Source organism: Xiphophorus hellerii, chromosome 7 (genome assembly GCF_003331165.1).
Source record: "Xiphophorus hellerii strain 12219 chromosome 7, Xiphophorus_hellerii-4.1, whole genome shotgun sequence".
Classification (NCBI taxonomy): Eukaryota; Metazoa; Chordata; class Actinopteri; order Cyprinodontiformes; family Poeciliidae; genus Xiphophorus; species Xiphophorus hellerii.
In genome coordinates this window covers 19,371,184-19,386,704 of record NC_045678.1, presented here as the reverse complement: position 1 = coordinate 19,386,704, position 15,521 = coordinate 19,371,184, and the positions used below count along the sequence as shown (strand labels likewise).

Here is a 15,521-nt window from a genome sequence, read left to right as displayed (position 1 = left end):
TGTGCTAACTCCATCCTCAGTCCACTTTGTGAAGCTCCCTTAAATTCTTGAATGGATTTTACTGGGCAATTCTGTCAAGGCTGCGGTTATCGCCACGTTTACTGTCACACTTTTTCCATCCTCACAGAATGTTATGAGCCAGCTGTTTGCAATATTTACATTTTCTTTTTAAAACAGAATGTAGGATGTCTGTCAGCTCTAAGTCATATTACATTCACAATATTTATAGTTTTTAAGATGTACTTGTATATGCTGTATGTTTATTCATCCAAGTGATAAATTTGATGCAATCAAATGCTATTTTCTTCCTTATCTCTGTTATTTTTCTCACGAGGTAAATCTCCTGGTTTCATTGTCAAGTCTGGCTGCAAGACTATTCCTATTATTTCACAGAGGAAACCAATTTGCTAAGCAGCCTTTCCGTATCATGCAGTGAGTGCAGTCGCTCCTGTTGAATAACTGACAAATGTGTAATGTGTAATCCAACTTGGAGAACTGTGTCAGACATTTCACAACAAAGACTGCTGCCCACAACCCAATTAGTTGTCACTTGAGAAGGCAGCTAATGCCTGCTACTCGTCATGAAAGGAGAGGAAGAATTGGCCCTAGCAATGCTGACGTTTTTCTAGAGCTGAGCTATTATTCCATGCAGTGGAATAGGAATAATTTAGTCGCCTGCCTTTGGACAAACCTCAGGTAAGCTGCTTGCAGGGTGGTTGGTGTTTTTTTTGTTTTTGTTTTGTGTTTTTTTTACCCCTTGTTATTTACCCCAGATGCATCAACGCAGGTGATGCGGGCTGATATCAGGCATTGAGTTGTGCACAGTGTGTAAATGGAGATAATATGCTACATGCAGACTTGTGTGTTTCTGGAGTTTTTTGAGATGTGTTTTATGTCTGAAATCATCCGCTGCCCTGTGGGTGCTGCATTCCCTCTGCTGGACACTGGCTGACTAGTTTTTGAATGAAGTACGAGGTACGAATTTGCCCGGGGCAACAGAATCAGTTTCTCTGAGTATGTAGACCAACAGTGCAGAGGACAATATATGTTTGTGTCTGTGGAGTCTGACTCATTAGCATGCTGCAAGGGATGAGAATGGAAATTAGTTTTAGCTTTCTTACAGAAAATGCTGCAGGGATTATGCACTGCTGAAATGATTATGAAGGTAAATATACTTACATTATACTCCCAGATGATTAAAAAAAAACTATTTCTTGTTTAAACTATATTTGAAAATTTGGTGTCAAACCAAGCAAAGTCCATTAGTACAGTGCAACAGATGCGGTATGATGATTCCCAGGTTGTGGACAAGGGTTATGGCAGATAACTTAGACTCCACATTACACTGAACAGACTATTCCCATCTTCATCAGCAGTTAAACCAACCTAAATTGTGACACTGGTGCCACATTGTAGCCAGGAAGCTGTGCATAGACACAAATTACCCTTTTATTCTGCTTCACTAAACCTTTGTAGGACCATCCCTCCCAAAGCACTGCTGCTTTTTTGTATGAAGACCTTGAACAACCACTGTTGATGGCTCCAACTGTGAGCTGGTCCATATATGGGGCAGCAGGAAAACGACTCTGTCCTTTGACCAGACCAAAACCATTTATACCTTGTTTTTTATCAGCATGAAAAGGGACAACAGAGGGTAAATGTTGGTATTAATATACAACAAATTGGATATGTTTACCTTAAACTATCCAGTTTGTTTTGTTTGTGTTTTGCCTGTTTTGTAGTTACACACAAATGGATTAACAAAAAAGGCATTTTATGATCTTATGGGATTTTTCAGCAGCACTAATGACAATTGTAGCAGTGTGTTGCACGACACTGTTCTGTATTTTACAGCACTGTTTTGAAACCTACAATGGATCTAAAAAGTGTGAAGACCACTTCTTTTTGTGGTATTAAAAAGACATACAAGCAATTTGAAAGCTTTTTGCACTTCAGTTGAAAATGAATAAATCTGTTGGAGGGAAAAATTTGAAAAATGTAAAAGCAAAAGCCTTATCCATCGTTGAAATTACAAATCATCAAATTGATCTCATTGTACAAATTAGTAAGAAGCAGAGTAGAAAAAAGACTTGTATGACAATATTCATCATGGCATAGTGAAGGCTGTCTTCAACAATTTTGGAAAAACATTAGAAAACAGCAATATTTTAAACATCGGATGTTTCTTTGTAATTCATAAAAAATAAAATCCTGAACAGTTTCATATCCCAGTCAGCTTTGACCTAAAATATACAGATGTCTGCATTAAAGCTGAAGATGATGGTGTGTTTTATTTTTCAGCATCTGTGTGGTTCCCTGCAGATGGCTATGCAGGAGAGATACTGTATAATCACAATCTGATTGTTTTGGAGAATTTTTGCAAACTAAAGTTGCCAAATGTTACCAAGTAAACATTACCAAGTAATGCTGAGGATTAAAAAAAAAAAAAAAAACTACGAAGGGATATTAGATGAAAGGGTACATTAATTTGGTAATATTTTAAAGATGAATAAATCTTTCCGTTCCCCCACTTAATTATTTTAGTTGTATTATGCAATTCTGGTCCTATTTTTCATCAACAACATTTTAACACGCTGTAGTATGCTTTTGAGATTGACTGCATATGTTTGGCATGAGCATGAAAGCTGCCTGATATTTTTTTTCTTTTCGTGTGTGTATGATATTTGATGGCTGAAAGCCTTTTTCCCATCATTCTATTTCCATGCCAATTATGTGTTCATGTGGCTTTCAGTCAACAAAACCCTGTAATTTCAGCCAAGTGGAAATCCAGTTTGACAGAAAATTGTTATTCTTCATCACAAAATATTGTGGAGCCTGCATTCTTTGCCAGAGAATATTTAACCTTCACAAACTGCCTTCGATTTGAAAGCTTCCTGATCAAGGAGGGGAAGTCTGTTAGGAAGAAATGGACATCATCTCATCCTTTCAGACGCAAGAGAAATATGCCAGTGGTCAGTCTATTTGAAGAGACTCTTAGGTTTAGGAGAAAATGTATTACATTTGTATTTCTGCTCTCATTTTTTTGAATAAATGGTGTTATTGGTTTCACTGGTTACAATGGTTTCAAATCTCCACCATATCTTATATGCTATTGCCAGACTGGGTTTCACAAATATATTAATCCATTTGTCATCATTGTTATCCTGAATAATAGTTAGACGTTTCAAAGGAAATTATTTATTGATATGATTGTCAAGTCCCAGTCTCATCTAAAGGGGCATTTATGAGCGTAGCTATTTTTTATGGATTGAAGTTTTTTGCATTGTTAAAAACTTGAAGTTTCAGAGACACCTCTGCCTCTAGGACTCTGATGGACAGCCATTCTCCCATTGTTTTCCGCTCTGGTATGCATCATTGTTCTGCTTTTGGCAAATGGCTGTGATCTCCTCATGCAACTGAACATGTTCCATCCACCTGTTTTGGCAATTGGTACAGTTAACTGCCTTGTCTCTGATGAGCTCGACTCTGCCAAACAAATTATGATTAGCAGAGGGTTGTGTCCTGCTAATGGTGACATTGGCATTGCACAAAAGCCCACACGAAGCTGGGTTTGACCTCCAGTGGATGATAGTCCTAGAGATCTTGTTTAGTTTATTTGTTTATTCCAAGTATTCACATTCAAATACCATAACATATTTACATAATCATTTGCATGAAAAGGAGGCAGGCAGAAGTATAAATGTATTTGACTCTACACCCTATGTGGAAGAAAAAAATAAAAATAATAAAAAAAAAAAAATATATATATATATATATAAATGCTATTTTAAAAATGACATACAGAAAAATGGTAGAAAAATGCTTATTGATAATGGTCATTCTGAAGTTACACAGGGTGACTAACTTACTTTGCATTAACTAATTCATGGGTATAATAGATGTCATTGTCCCTGCAGGGAAATTAGCTGTTGACTCCAAGCTGCGCTCCTCTCTGCTTCTGCACCACAGCAAAAAACAATAATGGTTCCCTCCACCCCCAAGCACTCATATATCACTGTATAAATGAATATTACACTTAACATTAATTGTATTTACCTGCTACTTCCTTACTTGAGGTATTGCTCCATCCTCATGATTTGAGTAGTGTGTTTTAACAGTTTGACGGAAATAGGAACAAATTAATCTATCATGTTAGGATTAGTATTCATGCTCTTCGATCTTTTTTATGTTTGCTCATGTTACAATTTCAATGTGACACAGCAACACAAAGTAGCACACAACTGTGAACTAGACTTAGCAGGCATGGAGCTGCATACAAATGTATGCCCAACTTTTTAAATTTCTTTTTCTTTATGCAAAAACTAAAATGCGTGCCAAATAATAGATTCCAGTTTATATTTCTAAAAATAAATTCTTTCCGTTGTGATCAACTGTAGTGTATTTATTTGAACCCTTCTTTAAGGTAAAAAAATGGTGAGATATCATTTGTGTATGCCTGTTTCTGTAGGAGAATGCCTCCTGGCTGTGCCTTTGCCGTCTCACCCCTTCATCCTCAACCCCACCTCCGAAGATCAAACACCTCTCTAGCTGTCTGAGACATCCGAGGTCCTCACCTCCATCCGTCTTGCTTGCCTGTCTGACAGACAGACTTCCCAGAGGTGATGCGGCGGTTTGTTTACTGCAAGGTGGTGTTGACCACCTCCTTGGTGTGGGTGCTGGTCGACGTGTTCTTGCTGCTGTACTTCAGCGAATGTAACAAATGCGATGAGAGGAAAGATCGCTCTTTGCTCCCTGCGCTCCGAGGTGAGTTCACAACCTTGTTCACACCTTTCAGTTTCAGACAAAACTGGAGGAAGCGTAAAGCTTCAAACAAAGTCCAGGAGTAGTTCAATCAAGTCTGGCTTGCCTGTCACCCTTTTCTTCAGTGTTAACTGGCGTTTTAAAGGGGGAAGGAGGCATGACATAAAATTGACTTTTTTAAGTGTTACATGATGTAGCACTTAAAAAAGTGTTCCCAGTGTTGCCTTGATTCTTTCATACATGTTTAAGAAATTCTTCAATCTCCTGTGGCAACCATTCTAGGGTGCCTAAATGCTTTCTCATACAAAGCACCGCCTATTTACCTAAATCTCCTCCTTAGAACTGCAGTCTCCAGCCGAGCTTATGCCTCACAGTGCACCCCTCCCTCGTGACTCCCCCACTCAGCATTAATTAGCAAACACCTGGTGAAATTGTGGGTCTGCTGAGCTTACCATGTGAACTACTTCTCAGTTCAACGCTCCTGAGAAAATTAAATAAAAAAATCTATTTAATGTATTGAAAATCAATGCAAGATGTTAAACACAAAATAATTCACACCCTTGTAGACTCAGGTTTAAAGTAATCTTTTAATTTGACCAACAATTTATTATTATTATTATTTTTTCAGATTGGAAGTAATATGAATGTTTTGGTGGGGCCCAGTTAGGACCTAATAGGGAATCTGTAGTAGGAGCTAAAGATGAGGGTGATGGCAAGGATGCTTTTCAACCTGGATCTCATCACCAAAGATTAATCAAATACCAGTGGAAACATTCTCAAAAAGCTGGTCTGCAGGGTTTGACTTCTGTAATGCCAGATTACAACAGATTGAGAAAGTACAAACACGACCTGACCTTTTTTTTTTTTTTTAAATTACATGCAAATTAACATCAAATGTAAATATTCATTGAAAATTGATTTTCCTTTTCTGACTGTTTTATTAAGATATGCATAATTTCCTATGAAAAACAATACTGTTGGCTGAAAGTAATTTCATACCTAAATCTGTAGGCGGAATGAATAACTTTGCTCATAGATTGCAAACCACTTTATATTTCTGTACATTCTGGATAAAAGCTATTTCTTTATCATGTCCATTAATAACTGAAGTAAAGCTATTTGCAGTGCAAATTGATTTGGAGTACTTTTTCACCAATTTATTAAAGGGTCAGTGCTATGTATTTTCCTGGCACATAGTGCCATTTTACAGCACAGTCAAATAATTATGTCACCTCCAGTTGTTATAAAAATGCAAAATATCAAATATTACTTAAAAGAAATTTGACTTTGTAATTTAACCCCCTAAAATTGGGTCTCCGTTTCTTTAAAACCTTCTGCTCTGTCTGAAACTCTGCCTTCAGAAAGTCATCAAAACATTTCTCCTCTATTAATCCTTTACCAGTGTTTTCACCAGTGTTGCAGTCAGAAGTAGCTTGTATAATGAGCTCAGCAGATGCACAATTCATCACTCCAGATATGTTTTTGATGAAGGGATAACATTATAAAATGATGTAAAGCTCTGTGTGATTATTTGTTGATTAATTTTTTTACAACATGATTGGGAGTATCAGCCCCCTAATGCAATATTTCGGTATGTTTCAGATTTTTCAGCAACAGTTAAATCTGTGCAAGATTTAACCTTTGTACATCTGGGTCCCTTGAATGTACAAGGTTCTCGTTGAACTTGTGTAAAAAAAAAAAACTACTTTATTTTGATAAAGTCTTGATTCAGGTTTCAAATTTGCTTCCACGATTGTTTTTCAACTATATTTTATGATTAAAGCATGGCTGTTCCTTTAGTGGAAGGCTACTTGACTCAAAACTAAATGTATTGAAGTGACTGTCCACAGTAACATAGACAAGACTTGAAAGAGGTATTTAACTTAAAAAATATATACAGATACAAATATACAGATAAAACACAGTGGCAAAAATAGAAATACATTTAATATTTCCATACATATAGCCCAAAAAATAGATTGAAAAAATAGCTACAGTTTTTATTTTTCAATTTCATAAAGGGTCAGATTTTATGTGTACTATATTAAATACATTCCTCATTGGAGATTTAGATTCTATATTTACTCAAGTAATTTCTGTCATGAAATTGTTAAAATTTGTGTGACAATTTTAAACATTAAACGTTAAAGTGAGACAAGAAAAAACAGAAGAAATCTACAGGGGATTTCTCTTTTGGAGACAACCTGTGGGCAGACTGATATTTCAATATCTTAAGCTTACAGCGCTCCGTCTAAGGGACCATTTCACACGTAAGTATATTCAAAATCAGCAGTCATTGATGTTACATGGTTTTAGGATGCTTTGGCATAAAATCTGTGATTTCTGCCTTGTGTTTGCTTCTATATTCAGACTTGATTGGTCTCACTGCAAATATAGAAACACAGGCTTTTAGCATAGACATAACATTATGTGAGAGCACAGAGTATGACTAAACATAAGTGATATTAATGCAGTACTAACATTTAGTGTAAACGTATCTGAAATCATTTTATGACAGCAAAGTACAATTGAAGGAAAATTGATGGTAATACTGAGCTCTGGCTGCAGTATTGTACAATAGCAGATTTTTTTTTCAAACTATATTTGGTTTAAACATTAGGAGTAGCTGAGGTTCCTTCAGTTTTCCCAATGCTCACATGTTCACCCCTGCCTTAATGTGTGTGAATCTCAGGCGATATTATATCAGTTTGTTGTTTATGCAAATCTCACTTTTGTGTTGTCTTCCACTCCACTTTATGTAAAACACATTTGCACTTATATTTCACTAATTTAAAAAAAAGTGGCAATCATATGCTTTTTATTTTTGTTCTTGAATCAACAATTTGTTTTTTGAAGATGAGAAAACATATTTATTTCCTAACCCAATCTTCTTTGTCTTGTTTTGGCTTCTGTGTATAATAGACAGCCACTATTGCAACCCTTCTGCATGTGTCAAGCTGTTGGAGTGTATCTCCAACAGAGAACCCCCTGCTGTGAGAAACATGTGTGAACAACAACAGAAACTCTGGTAAACGTCCAGTGCAAAGTGTACAGACATGCCCTGAAGATCTTTGGCATACATGTGCTTGTGGTTTTTTATTTTTTTTCAAAGATTACATTTTTGCGATCAGATATGCAGAGTTCGTTCGTCTTTAGCAAAGCCTGATTCCTCACATGCCCTCAAGAAAGCAGGTTGCCACGTTTTATAAGAGGCTTACTAATCTGCTTTTAGGTTGGAACGAGGTAGAGCTGCCAGCTACTCTGGCTGCTATAATTTTAAAAAAGTCAAATGCTACGCTGTAGTTAGTTTGCATGTACGTCTGATGATTTATAAAGCATTCCATATGTATCTGCAAACATTTCCTTGTAATTTTTAATTTTCTGTCTATCATTTGCATCCTCTATCTGCTCCATTTGTGCATCTGACTCACAAAGCAAATAGCACTAATGGGACTTATTTGGAACCCTCCCTATGCAGTCCTCCATTTATGACCAATTTACTTTCTCTTTGCAAAATATAAATATGACTTTCCACTACCAAAAATAATTCACAAAAAGGAAATGAAAGAGAGAAAACTGTTCCTTTCAGTATCACCAAAACTGCAAGGAAAAAAAAAATCAGACTTTTAGGTGGTAATTCTTAAATTCATGTTTTACAGCTAGAGATAGTAAAAGGCAGGGATTCAAACCATTTATTTGATTTCCCTAAAAACAAGAAGTACTGGTTTGAAATAAAAATTGGTCCGGTTAGTCAAATATTGCATACACTCAATGCAAATCTGTAAAATAATGATTGATGACTTTTCTTCCTTTTGTTAGATCCTACTATGTGAAAAAAATAAATAAAAAAAATCCCTCATTGGTTTCTAATTGGTTTCTCTCCAAGTCTCCCCACACTCTGTTTTCTGGTTTAGACTGTCCTTGGTGCATTGAGTCATGCTGCTTGATGAGGACATTATAGTTCTTTCAGTTGAGCGCAGTAACACTGTATATGAGCTAGTTGTATTCTAAAAAAACAACTGCAGGATTTTACAAACAGCATTAAATATAAAATATGTTTGCAGGTTAGAGAGTTCATTTAAGGAAATCAAATACTCATCTCTATAGGAAAAGCTAAATTACACCTTCAGCTCCCTGTTTTTGTGCAGCTGGGATCTTTATCTGTTGTTTCTTCTCCTGCATCACAGTTGCCAACAGCTTTCAGGTGTTGGTAACTGTTTAGAAATAGTTCTTTCTAAATATGTATTGCAAACACCAACAATCATTGAGAATCGGATGCTTTTTTGGTTTGGCTATAGTTGACATAAATATACATAATTGCAAAAAATTTTTCCTAAGTAATTGAATAATGATTTAGTTTAAGATTGTGTTATGCAGAGATTGCATCTGTTTGGTAGTATTGTTTTGAAAATTATTTCTAAAAACAACTTTTGTTTGCACCTGTTTTATGTGTGCAGAATACATACCCATCCTGAAGATTGTTACGATTTCATCTTTACTTGCTCTCATCTGATTTTGGTATCATTTAGAAACTTCAGTGAATACATATTGAACAATTGCATCCATGGATTTCATTAAATGCTAATTGAATGCTTAAACTGTTTGTGGGGGAATATGCCCCCAAACAGTTTAAGCCACCAAAATTTACATAGCTGCTTACTGGTAACTATCATAGAGACTACAAGGTATTGTGAGAGCAATGTGTTCTTTATTCTGCAATGTGACCTGAGCTAATTTATAAGTTCCCCCTTTCTAAACCATAGTGAACAACAGGCCATTAAACTCTTGCTACTGTTACTAGGTGGATAATGATGTCTTTAATAGTCTCCACCTGATATTCTTGATTAGAGCAGGCAAACTGTGACAACACTGCATTTAGCTGTCACTACAATAGACTTTATGGCCATTTACTCCTCATTACTCTGCTTGACTAAGAATTAATGTTCTTCTGGCATTCCAGGGTACAGTTGTTTGGACAGATTCTAATAATATGCGTAGAAATGGACTTTTAATGGATTCTGCAGTAAAAATCTGTTAATCGTTCTGCTTCTCTTTCACACCATGGTGCAACTAAATCACTCCTGAGCAGGTGGTCTTTTGAGAGCGATGCATTAAAATGAGAAAAGCATATGCTGGAATAAGTACTCTAATTGAATATTTAACTTTCTACTCAGTTTTTCATTGTTAATTTTAATCTGAGATTTATTTCTGTTGTAACTCACCATCTGTAGCACAGCCCATTTTTTAATTGCAGCCGCTGTTTAAAAAAAAAAAAGAGAGACTTTATTCATGAGACTAACTTCTTATTCTAAAGTAAATATTGTGTTCGCTCTGGTTGTAGTTCAAAGCTATTTGCTTGAAAATTTTTCACCTTTCACAACCTGGTAAAAAAGTATGTATTCTAATTGGAACAAAGAAAATCAATCCTACTATTAGAATCGGCACATAAAACACAATGATTCAGTGCTGATGGAGTTTCTCCAGCAGAGCAAACTCTGTATGTTTCCTTTCTCCCGAACAGTAATTTATAAGATGAACCTAGCTCGTTCTGCATACTAGTGGAGTGTCTGTTATTTATAATATAATGCCAGTGGTGTCAGACTTGCAGGCAGGAGGGAGAGCACAGCGGTTAAAGGAGGAGAAGGTAATGGATTGAGCCTGCAAAAAAAAAGCCTCCAACTGTGCTCGGCTACACAGACCCTTTTCTGTAAAGTAAATGAGACTGAACATAGCTGCAGGATGTTGGAAGCCGTATTATGAAGGACTCAGCAGAAAATCTGCATGCAGATTGGTAGGCATCCTGACAGTCCAGCTGAGGCAATAATGGACCTCTCAGAAGACATATAGATATAGACTGTGGTAGAGATGTATAAAAACTCTGAGACAATCATCTTTCAGCTCCTGGAAAAATATATTGTGTAGTTGCCATCCTTTTGTCTGCCTGCCCATCCGTCCAAGATACAAGTTGATCGGGAAAATGACTCCTATTGACTGCTGTATGTTTTCATCATGTGAGACATTTCTTGAATATGTGTTCATACGTACTTAATGATAGTGTGGAGTGGGTCAGGAAGTGCTTTGAAGACCATTTTGCTCAGGCATCCAGCTCAACACTGTAACTGTGTCCATGAAATGAGAGCTCATTTACCTACTGAGACTGTCAACAGCGACATCAAGAAAGGAGCAGGGTCAGCTGAGATTGACAATATGGCCAACATCAGTCCATCTCAACAAAGCGTTTTTCTACGGAATCCTCTTAGCTGTTTACTGTGCAGCCAGTGTCCCACGTTGCCCTCTTTCTTGGAAATCCCTGCCTCTGTTTTGAGGGATTATTTGAGAGAGAGTGGGGGAGAGCGGCATCATAAATCCATGTGATGTTATTTACCTTTGTTGAAAAGAGCTGACACTGTGCTGTAGCAGCAACGCTAATCTGCTGATGTTCTGCAGACATAATGTTCCTATGAGGGCTATAAGCAACTACATGAACCTTTTTGCTTCTAAGCTAGAATTGGCAAAGTCCTAGAACTCATACTTTCTCCTAAATCTCTATAAAAATATTTCCAATAGATCATCTGTGAATTTAAATATAGCTTTAAATATAGCCTGGCACCATACAGCCTGGTGCTTAATATCCAGTTAGCTTAAGCCAAAGCAAAGAGGAGAGTTTATCTAGGGTGTCTGCCCTGTCTGTACTAATGGCAGACATTAGTACAGTCACTGATTGTCTGTCTGTTCATTGTCACTGATGTTCTAGAAACAGATTGTTCTTACAAATGCCTTTTTTGCCCGCTAGAAATAAGTGAGATATGTCACATTTTCTGTATTAGAATCAATAAAGTTTCATAAGTATAGAAATCCAACAATCAGTATGGAAATCCAACAATCAGAGATTCATAGTTTTCAATTTCTGTCTTATGAAAAACTTTGACCCACAAATACTACTTTTAGTTTAGTCTGAATTCTCTTTGGTAATCATAACAAACAGCAATCAAAATAAAGTTGTTTTATGTACTGCTATGTTTTCTTCATTTGTGGACATTGACTTTCCCAAAGCCTTAGAAATGGCTTTGTACCCCTTACCAGACTGCTGAGGCCACTGACTTCATTCCTCATACATTCTTGAAAGTGCATGATGTGTCACTTTTTGAGATGTTTAAGCTTACTTCATGTCGTCAGACAGGTTCTGTTTAAGTGATTTTTTAATTCATCCGGTCTAGCAACTATAGTACTTGGTTGTGGCTGGCAAAATTCAAATTTAGATAGAGGGAGAATTATATTTTAACATAGGGGGAGGTTTGTTTGAACAAGTTGTCTTCCCCTTAAACAAATCATCATTTGTGAACTGTGTTTTGTATTTACACAGGTCTTCTCTGTCTCATATTGAATTGGGTTCAATGATATGAAATGCAAAAACAGGAAAAATCTGTGAGGATGTTTTTTTTGTGTGTGGCACTCTCTGAATGTGTACAATCTGGGTGTATCTTGTTAGTTCTTGCATTATGTTTGGTGATGTAAGAGATGTTTCCAGTTTATTTTAGTCTAATATTTTTTATGGTGACTTTTAATTAGTCTAAAATGCTGCTATTTATGCTCATGATTCCTGAGAGAAACACGTCTTTTTTCGCAGCTGTGATATCTCGGAGTCACGAGGGTCCAGGCGAGATGGGCAAGGCGGTAAACATCCCTAAAGACGACCAGGGGAAGATGAAGGAGCTCTTTAAGATTAACCAGTTTAACCTGATGGCCAGTGACATGATTGCGCTCAACAGGAGTCTACCAGATGTGAGATTGGATGGGTACGTATTCTTCTGCTTCCACATCATTGCTGTGAACCACATTACCGCACTGGTGATTAGACGGTGACTGCAACAAATCTATACAGAAATATTTACCCAGGCACATTTTCCTGTTTCCATCAGGAAAGAGGTCTGCAGATAATGTGTTCTTCTTGAAGTGTTAGTAGACAGTTTTTTAATAGTGGAAAGGTGCAATGCGGTATCCTTGAGGGAAATGAACTACCCCAGGTGAAGAAGTTCAAGTATGACTGAGTGTACAATGAAGTGAAAAATTAATACTCATATTGCAGCAGCATCCACATTGCCGCAGATCCCTCATTGGTCTGTTGTTGTGGATATAGAAAAATGCAAAGCCATCGCTTTCTACAATGTTGCTGTCAGCGGTTGTCAGGAGCCGTAACCTGTGAGCAAAAGAATGAAATTGCTCAACCTTTTCCTTACTGTCAGGTAGGCCTGTCACGATAGCAAATTTTGCTGAGCGATTAATTGTCTCAAAAAACTATTGCGATAAACGATAATATTGTCTGAAGACCTTTTTACACTGATTTAATGGAAATGACGTAATAATGCATGTGATTTCCTGCCAAAGATAGATACACTTTATTTTCAAAAGAACACTAAACACTGGAACTGATAAACAAAATAAACAAAACAACCAAAAACAAAATGGATTCTCAGTCTCCATTAACAAAAAATGTACATGATAAAAACTAAACAACATAAAGCCAAAGTGTAAATAAATACTGCATTCAACCAAAAGATTATGAAGTCTGTATACTATGTTGCCCTTCAGTAATCATTAGATTTAAATAGAGAAGATGGGCACATCGACTACCTGATGCAATAGTTCACACTACATGATTTTTTGCTCCTATTTTTCCCCATACAACAATCTTAGATCGTTGGTCTTTCTAAGATTGTGTGGTGTGTTACGGTAGATCGTCGTTGCCGCTCCGATCTAAATCAGGGATTTTCCCCGACTGGGCGCTTTAACTCAGCCTGTTGAATGTGACAAGCAGCCAATCAGAAAGCGCGGATTCTCCTCTGTGTTTTCTGAGGGGAAATTACGTCGGGGAATCCCAAACAGCTGATACGGCGCAACCCGAAGTCCAGCGGACATCGGAGATGATATGTGGAAACAACATTAATGTTTATTCAACATGCAAAGAATATAGAAATGACAAGAGGAGGAGTTGGAGCGAAATTGCTACCGCAGTTGATAAACCCGGTAACTTTTCAGCTGTTCTTCGTTAACGTGACGTAAATATGTTATAATGATTTTCATTCAGTCAGGACTTTACGCTGACACTAACCACATGCATTGCAGGTAGATTGTAGTAAAGCATTGATTAATGCCTGGTTTTTAAATTAGTTCACTGAACTTGTAGCCATTATTTTGTGCCCATTGTTGGACACCACACGGCAGGAACGAACCTGATCGAACCGTTATACCTAGGATTTCTGTCGGCTAATGTGTGATCTGTCAGGTTTTGAAAATGGGCCGACAATCGGCCGACAGCTCTAAGATCGTGTAGTCTGCGCTGGGCTTTACATTAAGGAAATGAGGAAGGAGGGTCAGTGGAGAGCACCGGAGTTGAGCCTTTTTTCATTCGGTGTCATCAACAGAACGAGAAAAGGGCCGGAAGAGACGATAATGCCGATAATTGAAGTCGATAGTTTTAATTTATCGTATGATTAATCGATTTATCGTTTATCGCGACAGGCCTACTGTCAGGACTCATTTTTAACTACTTTTAATTCTTTTTCTATTTATTTATTTTTTTAAAGAAGATAGGGTTTGAATATTTACTAAGCATGCTTGTGGACACCAACTTAGAGAGGTTACTGATGGGTGGTTATTTAGGTTATAATAGTCCTAAATAACCTGTGTTAGACTTGTGTTAATACTGAGCTGCCACTGAACAAAATACAGACAAGCAGTATTTTGGATTCATGTGATGGCTACTCTGAATCAGAGTGATTTTACTGCTTTATTCTGGAATGGAAAATAAGTAGATTAAGCCTTGTTCTGAAGCACTTTGCACCGGTAAACCTATTTTACAGAGAAAAGGTGAATGTTCAGTGGATTTCAGTGCCAGCCTTTTTCTATCTATCATAGTACAATTTTTTCTTCCATATAAACACTACAGCAGATTTATTGCAGTACACAGTTCAGTTTTGCAAGGTTTCTGCAGCTATACAGTGAGAATAATCCAGATAGGGACAGAGTTATCTGTGAAGGGCAATAACACTTTTTCTTTAAGGCAACCTCCTGGCCTAGTTCTGTCAGTCTGCGCTGTCATGTTGAATAGACGGGACTGAACGAGCAATGCTGTCTGCATCGGTGGCTTTTTTCACCCTCTGTCACTTCTCCCCATTCACCCTCCTGCCATACACTGCACTTTCACTGTCCAGCTCCTCTGTCATAATGTAGTGAATATTTTACTCAATAACATCCACTAGTTTATCACTGCCTCACCAATATTCTTTTGCAAACATCACATGTAGCAAAGGACACGATGACACTGCTGTCAACAGTGGTTTTACTTCTTCCTGCTCCCCCAGTGAGAATGTTTCTGCGCTGGTGGCAGTGTTGAAGAGCAGCAGGAAAACAAAACTTTGTTTTCAGGTTCTTTAATAAACTACTTTGTGGAACTAACAGCAAAGTATTAAACAAGTAGTTTAAGATTTTATTGATGCTGGTGCCAGCAAAATGATACATGTTTACATTTAGCTGGTGGCTGTTATATTGAATATAGTTTAGCTGCTAATAACATGTATTTATTCTCACTCAGCAGCTCTGCTAAAAAAATCCTGTGATGCCTTTGGATGTGTGACACTATTGGCAATGGATCGTTTGAAATCTCAAAGGATCCAAATGAGTTGTTGATCTAACTTTATCAAATCTATTCAATGCTGCACTTTTCAGATTTTAAATTGTGAGGAAAGAAAGACTTGTTTTAT

The 15,521-nt window shown here is 37.1% G+C and overlaps 1 protein-coding gene across 3 annotated transcripts in view; it reads left to right on the top strand.

The window, feature by feature from the left end:
* The window catches only part of galnt13 (polypeptide N-acetylgalactosaminyltransferase 13), a 59,491-nt gene that overhangs the window by 1,589 nt on the left and 42,381 nt on the right, over window positions 1–15,521 (top strand). For 2 of the 3 annotated variants that reach the window (XM_032568281.1, XM_032568279.1), the window contains exons 3-4: window positions 4,469–4,764; window positions 12,389–12,557. In XM_032568281.1, the coding sequence (XP_032424172.1) occupies window positions 4,623–4,764; window positions 12,389–12,557 (311 nt within the window). In that variant the 5' untranslated portion in view covers window positions 4,469–4,622. Of the gene's footprint in view, window positions 1–339; window positions 697–4,468; window positions 4,765–12,388; window positions 12,558–15,521 lie in introns of those variants that run through there. The other variant, XM_032568280.1, reaches the window with a different exon arrangement.